This window comes from Narcine bancroftii, chromosome 4 (assembly GCF_036971445.1).
Source record: "Narcine bancroftii isolate sNarBan1 chromosome 4, sNarBan1.hap1, whole genome shotgun sequence".
Classification (NCBI taxonomy): Eukaryota; Metazoa; Chordata; class Chondrichthyes; order Torpediniformes; family Narcinidae; genus Narcine; species Narcine bancroftii.
In genome coordinates, this window is record NC_091472.1 from 17,752,574 (window position 1) to 17,775,324 (window position 22,751).

General features: G+C 46.2%; 1 protein-coding gene across 1 annotated transcript in view; it reads right to left on the reverse strand.

The window, feature by feature from the left end:
- smyd3 (SET and MYND domain containing 3) overlaps positions 1–22,751 on the reverse strand; it is a 949,011-nt gene that overhangs the window by 89,546 nt on the left and 836,714 nt on the right. The window contains exons 9-10 of the mRNA XM_069930861.1: positions 17,252–17,339; positions 7,732–7,906 (exon numbers count right to left, since the gene is read on the reverse strand). Coding sequence (XP_069786962.1) covers positions 7,732–7,906; positions 17,252–17,339 — 263 coding nt within the window. The remainder of the gene's footprint in view (positions 1–7,731; positions 7,907–17,251; positions 17,340–22,751) is intronic.

Below are 22,751 nucleotides of genomic sequence, written 5' to 3' on the forward strand. Positions count from 1 at the left end.
CAGATTCACCACCCTCTGGGAAAAGCATTTCCTCCTCATCTCCTTCCTAAATCTACTGCCGTGAATCTTGAGGCTGTGTCCCCTAGTTCTAGTCTCCCCCAAAAATGGGAACAACTTACCTCCCTCCATCTTATCTATGCCTTTCATAATTTCTATGTTTCTATAAGATTCCTGCTCATTTCTTCAAAATTCCTTATCATACAGCTGCTGAATTGTAGAAATAAAGTGATTTGTGTGCAGCCAGCTCGCACAATGAGCAAAACTTACTAAACTATCTACTTCAATAATATTGAATATTGGCCAGGGTTCCGAGAAAACTTTCCCACCCTTCCAAACAGTGTGTCCCTGCAGCCACTTGGAGTGGGCAGGTTCTAGCCCCGGTTTAAGGACAGCACCTCTGAAGTAGTATTTGCTGAGTACTGCAGTGAAACGCCAGATCGTGTCACTGTGGAGAGACATAAATCTGAGTCAGCGGTCGTGCATGACCAACGTGGAAAGGGGACAGGAGAGTAGAGAAGCTACAGTGAGGTAAAAGGTGAGCAGGTGATGTATTTTTGCTGGCTGGCAGTAACACAACAGAGGCATGCAGCACTGGATGTTACTTGATTGGCACTGACTGGCAATGGACAAATGGAACTCTCCCTCCAGATTACTAAATCAGATCTAATATGGCCTGCCTGTAACAACACAACCCTAAACCTTTGCAAATTTCCATATGGAATATATTATGCATTGTCCGTGTGTTCATGAGAGAAAGGGGGAGAGAAAGGTGGAGCGTTGGCAAGGGAGGAGAAACAGAATTATAATGTCAAGTGTTGTCATGGGAAAAAATGAGCTTTCTATATAGACCCAGGGGTTTGAAGTTTGCTCAATGTACTGCACATGTAAGGCTTAATAAACACTTCAATGTCAATAGTGAGCTTGTTAGAAGGAATACAGGGAGCCAGCGAATTCATGAGGTAGCTGTGGCTGAGGCCTTTGATATCTTTAAATCATTTTGCTTCATTTCCCTTTGAGGTAATTCACTGAGGGCCGTTAATAGCCAGAGGCAAGTCATCCAAGAAAGTTGCCAAGCACAACACTCAGTTTGACAGCTCAAGGAGTTGGGTGAAAACTCAGTTCTTAACCTCTTCAGTCAGTCAATAAACATAAGCTGAGGCTTTGTGTGTTCAAGCTGATTTTGAGACTGGTTAATAGGCATGTTGGGGAAAGACTGGAAGCAGATTTCAACCGTTCACCTTTTGAACGCAAGGATCCTCAAACCTGACAGCTTTGTAAGTCAGAATCAGGGAGTTTCAATGCCATCCATGACCTGAAACACAAATGACTGGGATGTGACACACTTGGCACTGTTGGACCTGCTATTTTTTAGATGCAATGTTAAACTAATGCTCTTTCGTGCATATAACAGACCTTGTAAAGAGGAGTAGGAAAACTTTGTCCAGTGCATGGTGATCAATGACCATCCAATCAACATCAGAGTATTTGGTCACAATTGCTGTCCACATTGGCTTTTGTCTACCACATCACAGCAGTGGTGATCATCACACATAGGAGCCAAAAAAGGCTATTCAGGCCATTTAATCATGAGCTGATCCATTTTCTCACTCAGCCCTCCCAAACCTCCACCCCCACCACCCCACCCCTGCCTTTTCCCCATGACTTTTGATGCCTTGGCTAATCCAGAACCTATCAATCTCCGTCTTAAATACCTGCCCTCCTCATCCGCCCATGGCAACAAATTCCACTGATTTACCCCCCTCTGGCTGAAGAAATTGCATTGGATCTCTGTTCTAGGTGGACCCCCTTCAATCCTGAAATTGTGCCCTCTCAACCTAGACTCTTCCAGTATGGGAAACAGCCTTTCTACACCTGCTCTGACCACGCCTTTCAATATTCTAAATGTTTCAATTAGATCACCCCTCATTTTCCTTAATTCCGATGAATACCTGTCAAACGCTCCTCATATGATAACCCTTTCATTCCCAGAATCATCCTAGTGAACCTCCTTTGACCCCTCTCCAATGTCAGCACATCCTTTCTTCAATGAGGAGCCCAAATCTGCATATGCATTGAACATAGAGCATTAGAGCACAGTAAAGACCCTTCAGCCCATGATGTCGCGCTGAATTATGTAAACCTAAGCACAGCAATCATGAAGAAGGCTCCGCTGGTGCTATACTTTGTGCAGATTCGGTATGTCACAAAAGATTCCAAAGTGAAGGGAGGAAAGTCTAGGAGACACAGCAGGGGTAAGTTTTTTTAGACATAGAGTTGTGGAAGCCTGGAACGTCTTAAATATATTTAAGACAAGATTGGAGAGATTTTTACAAAATAGGGGAATTAGGGAAAAGGCACATAGGTGGAGATGAGCCTATCATCAGATCAGCCACGCACGCACGCACGCACGCACGCACGCACGCACGCACGCACGCACGCACGCACGCACGCACGCACGCACGCACGCACGCACGCACACACACACACACACACACACACACACACACACACACACACAAACGCATGCACACACACACACACACAAACGCACGCACACACACACACACAAACGCACGCACACACACACACACACAAACGCACGCACACACACACACACAAACGCACACACGCACGCACGCACACACACACACACACACACACACAAACGCACGCACACACACACACACAAACGCACACACACACACACACAAACGCACGCGCACACACACACGCACACACAAACGCACGCACACACACACACACACACACACACACAAACGCACGCACGCACGCGCGCACACACACACACACACACACAAACGCACGCGCGCACACACACACACACACACACACACACACACACACACACACACACACACACACACGCACGCACGCACACACACACACACACACACACACACACACACACACACACACACACACACACACACACTTCGGCCCTCGATGTTGTGCCGACCTATATATTGGTTCCAAAAAATACTTAACCCTTCCGACTTTGTAATCCTCTATTTTTCTTTCATCCATGTGCCTCTGATGTTTCAGCCTCCACCACCACCCCTGGCAAGACATTCCAGGCTTCCTCAACTCTATGTACAGCAATCTAACCCTTCCCTACCTCACACCCATAATCCTCCATTTTTTTTACTACCATGTGCCTGTCTAAGAGACAGAACTGGTAACAGTGGCTCTTTGGATCACCCACCTGTCTGATCCACTTGCCATCTCCTGCCTCATCTGTACAAGTGCTCACTTCAGATCCCACCAAAGTAGAGATGAAGCAAGTTGTCTTCAATCCCTGGTGACCTCTTAAGACATAAATCCTATTTAACATACTGTAAGTACTTTGGACAGCATGGTTAGCAGTGCAGTTAACACAATGCTCTTCCAGTGCCAGCGACTGGGGTTCGAACCCAGGAGTATGTACATTCTCAGGAGTATGTGAGTGCTTCCTCTCGATGCTCTGGCTTCCTCCTACATACACAGTCTTGGTGGGTTCATTGCATGTAATTGGACGGCACAAGTTTCATGGGCTTGAAGGGCCTTTTACCGCAAAAGTAGTGCAGGTCGCTATTAACTGCATAAGTTTCATAGTCTGTTATTCCTGTGGCTGCATGCTAAAGGATACTCCATGGTCACAGTGCTGGCTTCTTTTGGGTTGCTTGGACGATGAGGTTCATTTTTTTTGCTTAAATTGACACCTGCCACCTGTTGGGACACTGGTCCAACAGGTCCAAGGCTGTCGTCTGAATGGACTTTCGACTTACGCCTTTGGGAATGCGGACAGTTGCTCGTTGTGGGTATTACCCGCACAGAAAATCCTCCAATTTACCACTGGGAACGCGTTCCACCGATGCTCAGCAGAACATTTCAAAGGAACGATTCAATTTAACGAGTGCAGCATTGTCACAGCAGCTACAAAAATACAGATGTGGGAGAAATATCTTCCTGCAGACAAGCTCTTCTGAAATCATAAATTTAAAATAAAAACCTTACTGACATGCAATATTATTTCTCCCATCTCACTTTTCACTGTAAAAACAAGATGCAATTTAATAACTTGTGAGAGAGAGTTATGCTCAACTTTGTGCTTATTCCTGAGTTAATCACAGCAATACAGGCGACAGAAGTCACAGCTGCTAAGAGTCTGGAGTTCCAACCAGTAACCTCCCCTTTAAGCCTGCTCCCTGAAAGCTTCGATCAACTGCTTTCTGGTATCTCTCTATGAATGTGGGAGTCAGCTTTTTCTTAACCATACCCCCTCAAGGCATTTTTTTCATATTAAAGATGACATAGAAATATAAATTTCTTGTTATTGCATTGAATTTGCGAAGCATTATCCATGCAAAGAACAATTACAAGGATGTTGCAGGGACTTCAGGAACTGAGTTACAGGGAAAGGTTAAAAAGGTTAGGACTATTCTCTGGAGCGTAGAAGAATGAGGGGAGATTTGATAGAGGTATTTAAAATTACGAGGGGGATTAGACGGAGTAAATATAGACAGGCTTTTTTCCACTGAGGGTAGGTGAGATACAAACCAGAGGGCATGGGTTAAGGGCGAAACAGGAAAAATATAGGGGGAACTTCTTGACACAGAGAGTAGTAAGAGTGTGGAATGAGCTGAAGTGGTGAGGGCAGGCTCAATTTTCACATTTAAGAAAAATGTGGACAGGTGCATGGATGGGAGGGGCATAGACTGGGTAAAACTCAGTGGGGCTAGGCAGAATAATAGATTGGCATAATCTAGAAGGGCCAAATAGCCCATTTTCTATGCTGTAATATTCTATGGTTCTATGTTGCATTCTTGATCATTGTGTTTAACTCAGCCATTAGTCATAGAACACAGAACAGACTCGAGAATGTGGTGGAGTGGTGCCAGAAAACAGTCTCATTCTCAACATCAGCTCGAGCTAGCTGCTGGACCAAGGAGCTTATCGTGAACTTTAGGAAAAGGAGGCCGAAGGAGTGCATACCTGTCTTCACTGGTGGAACAGCACTGGAGAGGTTTAGTACCCTGAAGTTCCTGCAAGACCACACATCAGTGGATCTCTCCTAGATCCAGTATATTGAGGCAATCACGCAGAAGGCACCCCTTTCTAAGAAGCCTGAGCAGATTTGGCATGTCATTGGACACTGTATCAAGCTTCTGCAGGAGAACTGTGGAAAGTATACTGACATCATGGCCTGGTTGGGAAACTTGAGTGTCCAGGAATGCAGAAGACTGCAGAAAGTGGCAAACTGAGCTATGTCCACCTCCCGTCCACTAAAAACATTGAAGTGAGATGCTCTGTCAAGAAGGCAGCTGAAAGATAGAAGACTTCCATCATTCTCGTCATAGCCTCTTCTCACTGCTCCTTTAGCACCTCTGGGTTAAACAACAGTTTTTAAAAAATCTAATGGCTATCAGGCTTTTGAACCTCCCCGTACCCTAACCCTAAACTGCTCTGGGAACGAAACAAAACTGTCTGCACTACTGCAATGTGACCTTTTTCTCCACTTAACTGCAACTGAATATTTATTATGCATTCTTTCATATTTACTCTTATCTTTTTCTGTAGTGGCCGATTGTGGTAATTTAATTTATGCTGTTGTAGATTGGGGAGGCACGGTTAGCATAGCGGTTAGTGCACCACTATTACAGCGCCGTCAATCTAGGTTCGAATCCGACGCTGTCTATAAGGGGTTTGTACGCAAACCCTGTGTCTCTGGCCACTCTAGTTTCCTCCCACATTGGAGGGTTGGAGATTACTTGGGGTATTTGGGTGGCATGGGCTCGGGGACCGGAAGGGCCTGTGACCATGCTGACTGTCTAAATTTAGTTTGTGTATCTTATGTACCTCACTGGCTGCAGCAAGTAAAAGATTTGGTGTATCTGCACATTGTACTTATGTATGGTACCTTCAACTCTATGCGCCTGTGCCCCTAGGTCTCGTCCTCAGAAGGGACCAGAACTGAACACAGTATTATCAAATGGGCTAACCAGAGCTGCAGTATTAACTCTTGTGGTTCAGATAAACATAGCAAAAAGTAGGGCTGTAGAATTTGTTATTAACAATCAAATCTCTCCCCATGTCAGTCACACATTAATCCTCTTCTGTATTTCATCCAAATTCCACAGCAAGGAGTCAAGAGCACTTTTCTAATGTGGGATTTCTGCATCAAACTGGGAATCTTCAAGAATTTAACAATCAACATTTTGCTCCACCACTAACCCTACAGGAAAGAGAGAGCAAATATCGTCCAAACATTACAGTCATCAAAACTTACAGTTCAGGGATTCAAATTTTGCCTACACTCTCTACCTTGACTCCTCTCTCCCATGCTTGGCATCTTGAGAAGCTGTGTTAGGTCATACATTGTTTCAAGCTTTGCCTCAGTGACATCCTCTGTAAGGCAATGCTTATCAGCTCCAGAAATGAATAAGGCACAGTTGGAGGGAGTTTGCGGTAGAGTTGATACTTTAAATCCTCAATGAAAATAAAAGTTAATCCAGAAACTTAACAGCCAACCTTGTACACAATGCAAAGTGGAATAGAAAGCAGAGGGAGCTCAAAATAAAGCTGGACAGTATGGAAACTTCACGAAGCCAACGCAAGAAGTATTGGCTCCCACCAAGCAGCAGGCAACAGCTGGCAAAGCAGGAAAAGGTGCTCTTCCTGCAAGGCAACAGCCAATTTGGGGTAAACCTCCACACCACTGATCACTGGGAAACCTTCTCCCCTGCTGGGAACTCTTCTCCCCTGCTGGGAACTCCTAAACAAGAGGACATTGCCAAATAAATGGGAGCAGGGTTGTTCAGGGACGTTATGGGGAAGGTCTTCATAACTCAAAGGGCGTTGAAAATTTCCCAAAAGCAACAGAGCCTGAGCTCATCTGAAAACTTTTAAATAAAGACCAATTGATTTTTGTTAATCAAGGGTTTTAAATGATAAAGAATGTAAATGGAATCGGGATACAGTTCTGAAGGATCTCATTGAATAATGGAACAGAGCTCAAGGGAATGCTGGCTTCCTCCTCCCACCCCCCCCCCCCCCCCCCCACCGAGACCACTTGTGAGTGACATGATGGCACTATTGCTGTATTGGGTGAAACAGATGTCTCAGCCATTTATGTTCTTTTTTCAATGCAGTTTTTTTTGTCACCCTTCTGTTGACCAATAGAACTGAGACCATTAGCAGCCAACTGTTAGCTTACATTTAGCACCAAGAGGAGTGAGATGTGATTTCAATACAAAAAGAACCACAAAGGTGCATTATAGCATTTGAGAGTAGAACATTAAACTAGGCTTGGTAAAAATTATAAACAAAGAATCTCAGATTTCAGATGATTGCAGACCAATGTCTCTTATACACATGCGCATGTGTACAGACAGACACACTCAGGCACAATCACATATAAGATGAATCATGTACATATGCAAACACGTGCACACATGTGTACACACGCAGTCCTAATTATTTTTGGTGCAAGAGCTCACCAAAAACGGTGACAGGGAAGTGCCAGAACCACCCCATGAGGCGCCAGAGTGGTGTTCCAGTGAGCTCTGGCAGCATTGCACCCTTGTGCATGCATACACACACACACACACACACACACACACACACACACACACACACGCGCGCGCGCGCGCACACACACACACACACACACACACACACACACACACACACACACACACACACACACACACACACACACACACACACACTTACTGATAGGGTTGCAGAGTCCTCAGGCCAAGACACAAGGCCTCCTCCCACCGGGCGAGGTGAATGCAAGCATCCATGGAGGCATCAAGCATCTTCAGCAGATAGAGATTAGTGTCTGGAAGGACATCTTCACTCTGACTTGTAAAAGCTTGGCAGGTATCCACGAGCTGCTCCCAGTCTGTTATTATCTTCAGTTAAGGAATCAGGATGGAGTTTTTAAAATAAACTGTAAAGTATTATTTTACACAAGGCTGCTGCATTTTGCCAAATAAGGGCATCTGCTCTGTTCCGGAGGACCTCTAGTTCTGATTACTTTATCCCTAAATAAAGAAGATACCTACTTAACTCCAATATAATTGGTCTTTGTATTAACACAGCGGAGGAGCAGAGTTCAAAGCAGTCATGGTAAATTGCTTTGAGTTGGGTGTGACCCTGCTCCACTTGTTATTCATGACAACACCACCTTCCTTCAAAAGTCTGAACAAGTGATTCTGCACACCCAACTCAAAGCTCAGTCACAGTTTCCTATCCGTAACTCATTCCCGAGTCCCTCAACCTATCACGTTCCATATCCTCCCCAATCCATGCTTTGCCTGACAATCTTGTCATAAAACCCAACACTATTTGCCAGACTGACCCTGACCAGGCCAAAGAAACCCATCAGGAGCCTACACCTTGGCCCCAAATCCTCACGACAATAAAGAGCTCCACATTTATAATAAAACCAGAGAATGGCAGAACCGCTCAGTGGATCAGAGACATCAGCAGAGAGGGAAGGAGCTTACCTTCCGGTCAAAGGAAACAAAGCAGGGCAGACGGCAGAGGTGTCAGTGGGGGAATCCTTTGCAAATGGTGGCAATAATCCTGTAAGCTTCAGGGCTGTTAAGGAGAGGTTGGTCTTCAAGCTAAGGCTGATTTGGATAGTGTAAGAGAGGAAATGGCAAAAGGAGTTTGGGAGTAGATTCTTTTGAGTAAAATGCAGTGGACAAGTGGGAGTCTTTTAGAAGAGTTTGCAAGAGATCAGAGCTAATGGATTCTTGAGGGAGAAAGGCAAAGTTGACAAGATTAGAAAACTTGGAAATTTAAAAAAAATGTTGAGGAGGAAAAGGGAAGCATATGACAGGTACAGGTCTGATACACCATCAGTAACTCCAAAAGACTGAAAGTCATGTAATACTGATGGGTTTTTATAAGCAATAGATTGGAGCCACGTCCATGCTGGTTGGCTGTCCTGAACTGGGGACGGGGGAAGGTGGGGGTGGTTGTGTGGATCCTTTATCCAGGAGTCTGTGGGAGGGGCCAATGCCCAGACGGTTAAATATACAAACTGTGGTTTACCACATTCCCCCCCTCGTCTTTAAAAGAGTTCGGTGGGGTGAACTCTTTCACCCTTTCGGGCGGTCTGATCTGCCGCTATGACTGTGGTAGTGCCGGATGTGGCTGCAAGACAGCAATGGAGTCCTGGACGGTCTGAGGTGCCTGTATGCAGATATTGGTGTTGGTTTGGTTGATGTGCGGTGACGAGTCTGGCATGCCATCTATTGGGGCTGGGATAAGATACCATGGCTCTGGGACATCATGGAAGCGATAGGGTGAGGAGGGTGCGGGGTGATCGGTAATAGTCTACGGAACCCCAAGGGCGCCAGGTCTCCAACAAAGACTATGTCCTCGTGCCCATCAGGGTATGCCACATAGGCAATGGGGGTTGGCATTGAGGAGGTGGCCCCTCTCGACCAGTGGATCAGACTTATTGGTCCTCATGTACTTCCGGAGTAGGACCAGCCCTGTGGATGTCAGCCAGGCTGGTAGTGTGCACCCTGTTGTGGATTTCCTGGGGAAGGAAAAAATTCTTTCACGTGGAGTGGCATTCCTGGCGGTACATAAGAGTGATCTGATGGATTGGAGTGCCTCAGGGAGGACATCTTACCAGCAGGAGACTGGAAGGCCTCTAGTTTGCAGGGCTAGGAGGATGGCGTTCTTCCTTTCCATCCGCCAGTTTCCTCAGGGGGTTGTACCTGGTGGTTCTGCTCATGGGAATGCCTCTGGCCAGCAGGTTCTAGCACAGCTCGTCACTCATAAAGGATAGCCCCTGGTGGCTATGGATATAGCTGGGTAACCCAAACAGAGTGAAGAGGCTGCGAAGGGCCTGATGAATGTGGCACCTGTCACATCCAGTTCAGGGGATGGTGAACGGAAAACATAGTAATCATCAATGATGTTGAGGAAGTGCACGTTGCGGTCAGAAAAGGGGAGGGGTCCTTTGAAATCGATGCTCAGATGTTCAAAAGGGTGGGTGGCCTTTACTAGCTGTGCTTTGTCTGGTCGATAGAAGTGTGGTTTGCACACTGCCCAGTCCTGGCAGTTTCTGGTCATAGTCCTGATCTCCTCAATGGAGTAAGGCAAATTGCGGGCTTTGATAAAGAGGAAGAACCTGGTGACTCCAGGGTGGCAGAGGTCATTGTGGCAGGATTCCAATTGGTCAATTTGCGCACTGGTACACATTCCACGGGATAAAGCATCTGGGGACTCATTGAGTTACCTAGGCCAGTACAAGATTTTGCAATTGTAGGTGGAAAGTTCAATTCTCCACCTCAATATCATGTCATTTTTGAATTTACCTTGCTGCTGGTTGTTGAACGTGAAAGCTGTTGGTCAATCAGCAAGGTAAATCATTTGCTGGCTGGGTAGTGTCTCCAGTGCTGTTCTGCCTTGACAATGGCTTGGGCCTATTTCTCAACAGAGGAGTGTCGAATTTTCGGGCCCTGGAGGGAAAAGAAGGCAACAGGGCCTGTTAAGTGTCGTAGTCAGCGCGAAGTCAGATGCATCACTCTCCAACTGGAACAGGGTGGATTCATCCACGGTGTGCATCATAGCCTTGGCAATGTCTGCCTTGATGCTTTTGAAAGCTGCACAGGCCCCTGGAGCCAGGGGAAAGGAGGTAGATTTAACGAGGGGTTGGGCCTTGTCCGCATTATTGGGGAACCACTGGGCATAGTAGGAAAAGAAGCCCAGGCACCTTTTCAGGGCTTTGAGGCTTTGGGGGACGAGGAGTTCCAAAAGTGGGTGCTTGCGATTGGGGTCAGGGCCGATGACTCCGTTCTCCACGACGCAGCGAAGGATAGTAAGGTGGGTGGTGGCAAATACATATTTAGCCTTGCTGTACATGAGGCTAAGGAGTTTAGTGGCCTGAAGGAATCTTTGGAGGTTGGCGTCATGGTCCTGCAGATCATGGCTGCAAATGGTGGCGTTGTTCAGATTCGGGAATGTGGCCCGCAGCTCTTACTGGTCTACCGTTCGGTTCATCCTCCACTAGAAGACCAAAACCCCATTGGCGACACCGAATGAGACCCACAGGAAATGGTAGAGACGGCCTCTGCCTTGAAAACAGTATATTGATGATCCTCCAGGCAGATTTGGAGCTGGTGGTATGCTGACTTTAGGTCGATGGTGGAGAAAACCTGATATTGCATGATTTGATTTACCATATCAGATATGCGGATAAGAGGGTATGTGTCCAGCTGCATGTATCTGTTACTGGTCTGACTATAGTCAATGACCATCCTGTTTTTTCTCCCCATTCCTCACCACCACCACTTGGGCTCTCCATGCGCTGGTGCTGGCTTCAATGATCTCTTCACTGACAATGGGGTTACAGTTGGGGTGAGGTTAGCAAACAGAGGTGATCTTGAGAGTTGAGAGTCCGCAAGTCGTGCGCCACGGGCCACTTTGGCTGGGAATGGTGGGGTAAGAAGCTGGGGGGGGGGAGAGTTTCACTGAAGGAGTGCATTTAACAACTGCTGGTTACAAACAGTGAGGGAGGGGATGGGGCCCATTGGAAGTCCAGTCCCAGTAGCACACCAGCGCAAGCTGTGACATCACCAGGAATTTAAATTCCTTGTAGATGGTGCCCCGCATGATCAGGGTTGCTACACAGTAGCCATGGACATCAGCTGTATGGCACTTTGAGGCCAGGAAGACTTTGTGACTCACTGGCTTAACCACAAGGGAGTAGCGTTGCACCATGTCTGGGTGAATGAAGCTCTCCGTGCTCCCACTATCGAACAGACAGCTTGGATGTCCATCATTGATCTGGCGAGCTGATGAGAACTACCTTGATCCAGCATAATGGAGGCCAGTGTCAGCCTGCTGCCTTCAGCTGCAATGGAGAGTTTGTGAGTTCGGTCGCAAGATGGTGGCATCCAAGGTGGTGGCCCCCACCTCTTGTACATGGCGCTGCTGGGTCTTGAAGATGGCAGCATCAAAGATGGCGGCCTCCATGGTCCGCATACAGTGCTGCTGGGTTGAGGTGGTTTGGACTTGCATACTTTCATGTAGTGCCCTTTCTTCTCGCAGTTGGAGCAGGCCACATCTCTCGCCGGGCAGCAGTAGCACCAGGTGCTCTTGGAGTACTGTGGCCATGGTCAGGTCATTGGTGGGATGTATCAATAGCGATACTTGGTGCTCATGGATACGGTGGCTATGATCGGATCGCTGCCAGTGTGTGGCGGTGGCTGCGCATCCCAAGATGGTGACGCCCGGGTCAACCATGTTGTCGGTCAAGTAGGCTTCCATATTCTAGAGAGTCACCTCCAGCGTGTCTGCCAGTTCAACTGCCTTCCGCAAATTGAGCACACCTTGCTCCAACAGTCTCTGATGGATGTAGTTGGACCTGATGCCTGCGATATATGCGTCTCAAATCAAGTTCTCCATGGCCGTCACGACCTTGCAGTCACAGGCCCATCCAAGAGTTCGTAGGGCCCAAAGGTACTCGGTGTTCAATTCCCCTGGTCGCTGTTTTCAAATGGCCAGGAGTTGTCTTGCATAGACCTCATTAACCTTCTTTAGGTGCTGGCCTTTCAGAATGTCCATTGCCTCTGGGTACGACGTGGCATCCCTGATCATTGAGTATACCAGGGGCCTGACCTGGGAATGTGTACCTGCAGCTTGTTGTTCTCTGATCAGATGATGGCAAATGTTGCCTGAAGGAATGTTTCAAAGCAACACAGCCAGAGTTTAAAGTTGGTGGAGGCTTCAGGTGATTGAGGATCAATTTCCAACTTCTCCGGCTTTAGGATCTGCCCCATTGTCAAAATTTATTGCAAATAAAATTGATGCACCATCAATAACTCCAACAGGCTGGAAGTTATGTAAAACTGATAGGCTTTTATTCACAATTGATTGGAGACACGTTCATGCTGGTCGACTGTCCTGATCTGGGGAGGGGGATGTGGAACAGTATCCAGGAGTCTGTGGAAGGAACCACAGGTATAGTCCGCCAATAGGCGTGCCCAGACAGTTAAATATACAAACAGTGGTTTACAACAAGTCCTCCCCACGTTGAGTGCCCAACTTATACACCCCATATGTATGGCTGAGTGTTTGTGAGGCCGGGGTGGGGGGGGGGGGGTAGCCAGGGAGGGATTTTCTGCCTGTTGCAGGGCTGATCATGGAAGGGGCATGGTTCTGTGAATGACAGAGAGAAAGGGAAAGTGAGAGAGACAGAGCTAGCGGAGAGGAGACATAGGGATAGGGGAAGAGGATAGATGGGGGGTTGGGGGTGGGGGCTAACGGACACCAGAGAATTCAATGTTAAAGCCATCTGGTTGGAGGGTGGCCAGATGGAATACGAGGTGCTGATACTCCAATTTGCAGGTGGTCTCAGTCTAGCAGTGCAGGTAAATAGATGGCCACTGGGAGATTCCTGTTATTGCAGCAGAGGGAGCGAATGTGCTCAATGAACTGATCTCCTAGCCTGCGTCCAGCTTGCAACTGTTTGTTGATCAGAAATGAACACATTGACTGTGAAGGGAGAAGAGCCATCAGTAAATGAGAGAGCGAATCTGCTCAGCGCTCCCAGCTCTGCTTGGCTGGACCCAGCTATCAATTGTTGGTGCTCGGTGGTGGGGTGGGGAGTGGGAGTGTGGGAGAAAGAGAGAAGGCAGGTGAGAATAAGTCCATTCCCACCTTTCCTCTCATGTCCTCTTACGCATATCTAATTATGGCCCTTTGCCTGTTGGCCTGCGCTCCTACTTCTCCTCATTCTTTTCCCCTCCTCCAGCCTTTTTATTCAGGTGCCTGACTGCCTTTGGCTCTCCTAACTTGAAGAAGGACCTAAACATGGGTTATATATCTTTTCCTCCTCTGGACACCGCACGACCTGCTGGGTTCCTCCTGAATTTTTGCGTTTTTACCTTCAGGAATGGAACCCTAGGGTCTGCCTGTACAGAGAAGAGGCATCAAATTTGAAAGCAAAAAAGGGGCTATGAAATATCCCTTTCAATGAAGATGGTGGAGAATCCCAAACCATTCTGGATCAAGGAAAAAAAAAGTAACATATATGTGGAGTGAAGTCATGTGGGTGAGGTCCTGCATTCACCAAGAAGGACATGGAACATCGTGAGTTCAGGGAAGGGTACATGGATAATCTGGAGGAGATAGGAATTAATAGGGTGTAGATGTTAGATGTCATGGGATGCGTAAGGGTTGACAAATCTCCTGGACCTAATGAGATAGATCTCAGGTTGCTAAGGGGAGGAGCTGAATGGGGCCTTATTGGAGATTTTATTTAATCATAAGTGTGATACCAGAAAACATAAAAATAACCAATGTTGTTTCTTTGATAAAAAATACAAGCAGTCAGCTTTCCTCTAGTGATCGGGAAATTCTGGAGAAAATTTTAAGGTGGAGGATTAATGCACATTTGATCGGGGATAGTCAGCATGGCTTGTGTGTAGGGCAATTCTGTGTCACGAATTTGAATGAGATTTTTAAGTGAGGAAAGGATATTGTTGAAGGAAGACCAAGAATCAATGGGACTGAGTGGGTTTGGAACTTAGCCCTGAACAATGGGACTGAGTAGGTTTGGAACTTAACCCTGAACAGTGGCGTTCGTATTGAGGAATAAAGGGAAAATGTTCCTGAGCCAAAACCATGGCCCAACTTTAGAAGGAGCTGTTTGGAGTTGTTGGAAGTACGTCATGACAGCACCTCCCTCACTCACTGGCATCAACACTCCAATCCAAAGGGGAATTACTCCCCACTGCTCCTTCAACAGTGAAGTAATCAGGTGAAGAACGTGACTGTGTGTGGACAGTGGGATTTAAATTCAGCACTCTGCATTCATTCAGGCCTTGGGATTATGAGACCAGTACCTTCAGCACTCCCCGACCAAATGGATTACAGATTTATTTTAAAAATACATTATTCAGGAAGAAATGTTGCAAGGAATGCCTAAGAAAATATCATATTTGCAACTTCCTCCTGTACATTGCTTCACATAATATATGCATGCAATACTTAATGCAATAATAAATAAAATATAAAGAGGTTGAAGTGGCAGCCGGTAAAAGATGAGTTTAATAATGCAGTGATTTCTTGTTGCTGTATTGCTGGCTGCAGGGAGTGTCATTGAGGATGGGGTTCAGGGGGTGAGATGGGGCAAGAGTCCTGCTTCAGTCAATCTGACACAGAGCGGGAGAGGTGGGCTCATATGGGGCAGGCAGGTCTTGATGTCGGGGTAGATGTTATATCAGAGTATAATAGGGATTTTCGTTTGCCCTATTGAGTGGGAATGGGGTGAGCGTGAGCCCATAGGGACGAAAGACAGCACAGGAAGAGGTGAGTGGGCAGGAAAGGAAGGGTTTAATTAGCTAAAAGAGCCAATGGAAAAGGGGAGGGATGAAACAGGAGAGAGAGGAGTCATGCTAGGTTTCTGTTTCTATCTGGGGCCGCTATTGCTGACCTGTTGCCAGCTTTTATATGGTGTCCTACACATTGTGGAGTTTAGTATTAAAAGTCCAGGCAAGTTTCAGGCAGAACATCATGAGAAAGCCTTTAAGCATTTTCAGGTTATTTTCAAAGCCTCCTTGAAAATAGAACAATAGCCTCATCAAGGAAATTATGCCTTGTGTCTGCTCCAAAATGGAGGAGGGGGATCTGGGATGGAACTCTCAAGTGTCTTCATTGGAAACATGCAAGGGCCATGCACAAACAGGAGAAGGAGCACAGGACAGTTCAATCAACCCATCCACCCCATCGCTCTAAACAATAATTCCTTTCACCACCAGTGTGTCCTATCCACAACATGTTACCCAACAAGCCTCTTCCAACAGTCCCTCCGAAACTGGGCAAGAAAGGCACGGGAAACACCACAGGTTCTCCTGCGTCACCCTCATTTGGAAAGATATTGCAGTTTCTTGGTCATTATGGGGCCTAATTCCTGGAACTCCATCCTCAACAGTACCGCGGGGATGTGGCAAGAGTAGCATGGTGGATAGCACAATGCTATTACAGCACTAACGACTTGGGTTTGAATCTGGAGCTGACTGTAAGGAGTTTGTACATTCTTCCTATGTCTGTATGGGTTTCCTCCAGGCGTTCTAGTTTCCTCCCACAGATGGGGGTCATTGGTCAGCTGGGTGTGATGGGGCAACTTTGGCTTGTGGACTGGAAGGGCCTGTTACTGTGCTGTATATCTAAATTCTAAATTTAACACCTTCATCAGAAAGATCACAGCAGTTCATCACAACCTTCATAAGGGGAATGGGAACTGCTCTTCCCCAGGCCATAGGTGACTGCAGAGTATTGTTAACCCAGCTCAGGCTATCAGGCAAACCATCCTTCCCTCTATCAACTCAGTCTGTTCTACTCATTGACTCAGGAAAGTTACCAACATATTAAGGGACCCATTGCACTCCAGACACTCACTTTTCCACCCCCTCCCCACCCCTTCATCCAGGAAGAAGATACATAAGCTTGAAAGCACGAACCTTCAGATTTGTGGACAGTTTCTTTCCTGCTGTTATCAGACTCTTGAATGAACCTCTCATTGATAAAAGATTATGTCCTTGTACTATTTAACTGTACTTTTCTCAATCTGGTGCATTTTGCCATTGTAACACTATACTCTGCACTTCTGTTTTATGATTACATTGCCTGCAGTACTTAAATATGGGTTTTTTTTCCCAATTGCTTGAGGCTTGAATTCTGGATAACGGGGTGGTACTGTATTTGTAAGTATGTGCATGTGTGAGCATGTGCATTTCTGACTGTGCATTTGTGTGCACATAACCTTGCCTGGTTATGTGTATCCACCCATGGGCACTTGTGCGTATGCTTGCTGCTGTACCCATGTGCCAACAACCGTGAGGTTGTGGTGAAGCAACAGATGCTTCCCTGCCCTGCTGCATTGCAGCCGAGTGGGACACCCACACTGGAACCAGATGCCAGAGCAGAGGTCATGCGTGGGTGGAAGGGTGAGATGAAAGCAAGTACATAATTTTTCTGGATGAGCTGTCCCTGAATGCTCCTCGGTATCTCACAGCCCTCCAGAAACAGTTTCTCTGACTGAAAGGCTCGGGTAGAGTCAGTAACCACAAACAATTAGTAATAAACAGCGCTTGTGAATGAAGTAAAAACATAAAGGGTCAGAGCCCCATGCTGTAGTTATCCTGGTGCAGGTTATAATCCCTCCTCATTAAGGCTGAAGTCACCTGGATCCTGAAGTCATGAGTCATCAGGATACTTGCCGCAGCCTGCAACTCCTCCACTTTCGGAATGAGTCCCTTGACTTCTGTCCAGCAATGCTCCTCACCCGCCAGTCTCTCAGCATCCTGGGCAGAACAAGAGCAAATCATTCTTTTAATCACAACCGGGGCTTCTGTGTGTTCCATTCTATTGCCCCCTCCCACCCCAACTCCTCCCGGGCTCCTGTTATCTGGATTGAAACTTCTCCCAGCCTCTTGTTATCTGGATTGAATTTAAGAGCTGTATGGTGAAAGGCATTTACATAGATGTATGGACTGGACAGTCCGAACCTCTCCGACCTTCCCTAACCCCTCCCACGGCTCCTCCCCGGATTTCCCAATAAAGGCTGGCGTGCCCGGATTTGCACCCTCTTGCTCCTGTAATTCAAACCTGGACAAGAAGTGCATCAGTAATGCTCAGGTTTTTGGTCATTAAAGCCGTTTAATCACTCCACCAGGTCGATGTGATTATCGCATGCACCACATGCTACAACTGTACAAGGTACTAGTGAGGACGTATCTGGAGAACTACGTGCAGTTCCGGTCTCCTTCATTGAAGAAGGATGCACTGGCTTTGGAGGCAATGCAGAGAAGGTTCATTCGGTTGATTCCAGGGATGAAGGGGTGGCATATGAGGAGAGACTGATTCATCTGGGACTGTACTCGCTGGAATTTGGAAGAAACAGAGGAAATCTTATAGAAACATAAAATTAAGAAGGGCATAGATAAAATTGAGTTAAGTAAGTTGTTTTCATTGGTGGGGGAGGCCAGAACAAGGAAACATGGCCTCAGGATTCCCCGAGGGAAGCGAACCCAGGGAATTCGCTGCCCATTGAAGCAGTGGAGGCGACCTCAGTGAATATATTTAAGACAAGGTTGGATAGATTTTTACCAAGTGGGGGAATTAAGGGATACGGGGGAAAAAGGCAGGTAGGTGAAGATGAGCGTGTCATCGGATCAGCCATGATCTCATTGAGTGGCAGAGCAGGCTCGATAGCCGTATGCCCTAATCCTGCTCCTATATCGCATGTTCTTATTTAATCTTTATTCTAGTACCATAGAGCAATAGAACAAATCAGCACAGAAACAGGGCCTTCAGCCCACCCAGTCTGTGCTGAACTACTTGTCTGCTTCGTCCCATAGCCCTCCATACCCCGCCCATCCATGTACCTGTCCAAGTATTTCTTATGTCAAAATAGAACCCACTTTCACCACTTCAGTGGGCAGCTCATTCCACTCTCCCACCATCCCCTTATGTTCCCTTTAAACATTTCACCTTTCACCCTTAACCCATGTCATCTAGCTCTTGTCTCACTTAACCTCGGTAGAAAAAGCCTGCTTGTATTTACACTATAATCTTCATAATTTTGTACAAATCAAATCTTCCCTCATTCTTCTATGCTCCAGGGAATAAAGTCTTAAACTTTTTTAAAAAAAAATTTAGACATACTGCATAGTAACAGGCCCTGTCACCCATGATTCCATACTGCCCAATTACACCCAATGAACCTACAACTCCTGTACGTTTTGAAGGGTGGGAGGCAAATGGAACTGTAGTGATATGTTTTCTCCTTGTACGTTATTCCCTACCTGTGTGATGTTGTATGTCTGAGGTTGGTTTGTCCACTAGTGACTCATCTCCCATGTCTCCTCCCCTTATGACCTAGCCATAAAGGTTGACCTCCCTCCCGTGTTCTGGCATTCTTGTACCTTGATCCGGGCCAGCCAAAGTCTTGTGTTTATTAAAGCATATCATTCCCCTGCTCTCGACTTCGTGGTTATCAATAGGGCCTATCAGGAACGCCCGGGAAAAACCCATGAAGACACAGGGAGAGCGTATACATTTCTTATGGACAGCGCCAGATGCAAACCTCGGTCCCAGTTACTGGCGCTGTAACAGCATTGCACTAATTGCTATACTAATTGTGCCACCCAACCTGTTTAACCTTTAGGAACATAGGAATGTAGGAAGTAGGAACAGGAGTAGGCCAAAAATGGCCCATCGAGCCTGCTCCGCCATTCAATACGATCATGGCTGATCTAATTTATGACCTAACTACACCTACCTGCCTTCTCCCCATATCCTCTAATTCCTCTATCATGTAAAAATTTATCTAACCGAATTTTAAATATGTCTAATGAGGCAGCCTCAACCACTTCCCTGGTTAGAGAATTCCAAACATTCACTACTCTCTGGGAAAAACTATTTTTCCTCATCTCTGTCCTAAATCTACTCCCCCGAATCTTGAGTCTGCATCCTCTCGTTTTAGTTTCCCCGGCCAGCTCAAAAAACCTTCCTACATCTATCCTATCCATACCCTTCATAATCCTATATGTTTCTATAAGATCTCCTCTCATTCTTCTGAACTCGAGCGAATATAATCCTAGACGATTTAACCTTTCATCATAAGTCAACCCCTTCATCCCAGGGATCAACCTAGTAAACCTCCTCTGGACCGTCTCCAAAGCCAGTATATCCTTCCTCAAATATGGAGACCAGAACTGGACACAGTACTCCAGGTGCGGTCTCACCAGTACCTTATACAGTTGCAACATGACCTCCCTACTCCTGAATTCAATTCCTCTCGCGATGAAGGCCAACATTCCATTTGCCTTCTTAATAACCTGCTGCACCTGCAACCAAACTTTTTGCGATTCATGCACAAGCACTCCCAAGTCCCTCTGCACAACAGCACGCTGTAGTTTTTCACCCTTTAAATAATATTCAGCTCTTTTATTTTTCTTGCCAAAGTGGATAACCTCACACTTACTAACATTGTACTCCATCTGCCAGACCTTTGCCCACTCATCCAGCTTAACTATATCCCTCTGCAGACTCTCCACATCCTCATTACAATTTGCTCTTCCACTCAATTTGGTGTCATCCGCAAACTTGGCTACACCACATTTTGTCCCCTTCTCCAAGTCATCAATGTAAATGATGAACAGTTATGGGCCTAACACTGACCCCTGTGGCACCCGACTTACCACTCTCTGCCAACCTGAAAAACTCCCACTTATCCCGACTCTCTGCCTCCTGTCAGACAACCAATTTTCAATCCAGGCCAATAGACTTCCCCGGACTCCACTTTCCTGTAACTTACTGAGAAGTCTCTTGTGCAGCACCTTATCAAACGCTTTCTGGAAATCCAAATATACAACATCAACCTGTTCCCCTCTATCCACTGCACCCATTATATCCTCAAAGAATCCTAACAAGTTTGTCAAACAAGATCTTCCCTTTCTAAAACCATGCTGCGTCTGCCTGATTGAACCCTTATGTTCCAAAAGTTTCACTATTTCATCTTTAATGACGGCTTCAAGCATTTTTCCAACTACAGACGTCAAGCTAATTGGCCGATAATTTCCAGTCTTCTGCCTACATCCCTTCTTAAAAAGTGGCGTGACATTTGCTGTCTTCCAGTCTGTCGGGACCTGCCCAGAATACAAGGAATTTTGGTATATTACCACCAATGCATCAACTATAACTTCTGCCATTTCCTTCAGAACCCTTGGATGCATATCATCAGGACCAGGTGATTTGTTTGGCTTTAGTCCCATTAGTTTCTCCATCACTATTTCCTTTGTAACAACTATTTTATCAAAGCCCTCCCCAACATTCGCATCCTTAGCTCCGCACTTGCGCATGCTGGACGTGTCTTCCACCGTGAAGACTGACACAAAATATTTGTTTAATGTCTCGGCCATTTCCTCATTTTTTGCTACCAGTTTTTCTTTCTCATCCTCCAAGGGTCCTATGTTAACTCTGGCCACCCTCTTCCGTTTTATATATTTTTAAAATTTTTTGCTTTCTGTTTTTATATTTTGTGCCAATTTACTTTCATAATCCTTTTTCCCATTTCTTATTACCCGCTTTGTAACCCCTTGTTGTCTCTTAAAGTTTTCCCAATCTTCCAGTTTCCCACTGCTCTTTGCAGCTTTGTACACCTGCGCCTTCAATTTTATACTCTCCTTTGTTTCCTTTGTTAACCACGGTTGATTTTTCCCTCCCTTGCTGCCCTTTTTCCTGACCGGAATATATTTTTGTTGAGCATTACAAAATATTTCTTTGAAAATCTTCCACTGTTCCTCAACTGTTTCATCAATTAGCCTGTGCTCCCAGTCCACTCTGCCCAATTCCTCCCTCATCCTATGGTAGTCCCCCCTGTTTAAGCATAATATATTAGTTTTAGATCTAACTATTTCCCCTTCCATCTGAATGAGAAATTCAATCCTACTATGATCGCTATTTCCCAGATGGTCTCTGACTATTACATCATTTACTCTACCTATCTCATTGCACAACACTAGATCCAAGAGAGCATCTTCTCTTGTGGGTTCCTTAACATGCTGCTCTAGAAAGCTATCGCGGATGCATTCTATGAAGTTCTCTTCCAGACTCCCACGACCAACTTGATTTTCCCAATCTATGTGGAAGTTAAAGTCCCCCATGACGACTGCCGTATCATTATTACATGCCTCACTTATCTCTCTATTTATTTCCTGTGCCACTAAACTATTGTTATTTGGTGGGCGATAGATAACACCCACCAATAATTTTTTCCCTTTGTTATTCTTTATCTCTACCCAAATGGACTCAACATTATGCTCTTTAGATCTTATATCATCCCTCACTACTGCCTGGAGCTCATCTTTGATTAAGAGTGCAACTCCACCTCCCTTACCATCCTGTCTATCTCTTTGCATCACCTGATACCCTTGAAAGTTTAATTCCCATTTAGGGTCACCTTGTAGCCATGTTTCCGTGATGGCTACCAAATCATAGGCATGGGTACCGGTTTGCGCCTCAAGTTCACTAACCTTATTTCTAATACTGCGGGCATTCAGATAACTCAGTTATCAACTCAGTTCCGCAAGTCCCGACAACATCCTAGTAAATCTTCTCTACACTCTGTGATAGTACAGATTCTATCACCAATGTGTCTATGTACAGATGGTAGTGCAGGATGACTGTAATTGGCTGAGAGTGTAGCCACACCTACTGGCAGGTCTTAAAGGATTGCTCCTAGCCAGACCAGGTCATTTTGGACTGGTCGACCTACATGTGATATGCTCCAGTCTTTTAGTTAATAAAAGCCTTGGTTTGGATCAACAAGCCTTTGATTCTTTCGACGTGCTCTACACACTCTTTCAATCTTATTGCTATCTTTCCCCATTACGGCATCACATCAACATAAAATGCCACACTATTTGTTTTCAACAGCAATATTTTCCTCAGACCAGGACCACCTGGTGCTTCAGGAACCTCCCAGTGATCCAGGAACCCCCTAGTGCTCCAGGAACCTCCCAGTGCCCCTGGGGCCTCCCAGTGGTTCTGGGGCTCCCCAGTACTCCTGGGCCTCCCAGTGCCCCTGGGGCCTCCTAGTGGTCCTGGGGCTTCCCAGTGCTCCAGGGGCCTCCCAGTGCTCCAGGAACTTCCCAGTGCTCTAGCACCAAGGACTGGATGGGTTGGGTGATCGGTACATCTGCATCTGAGCA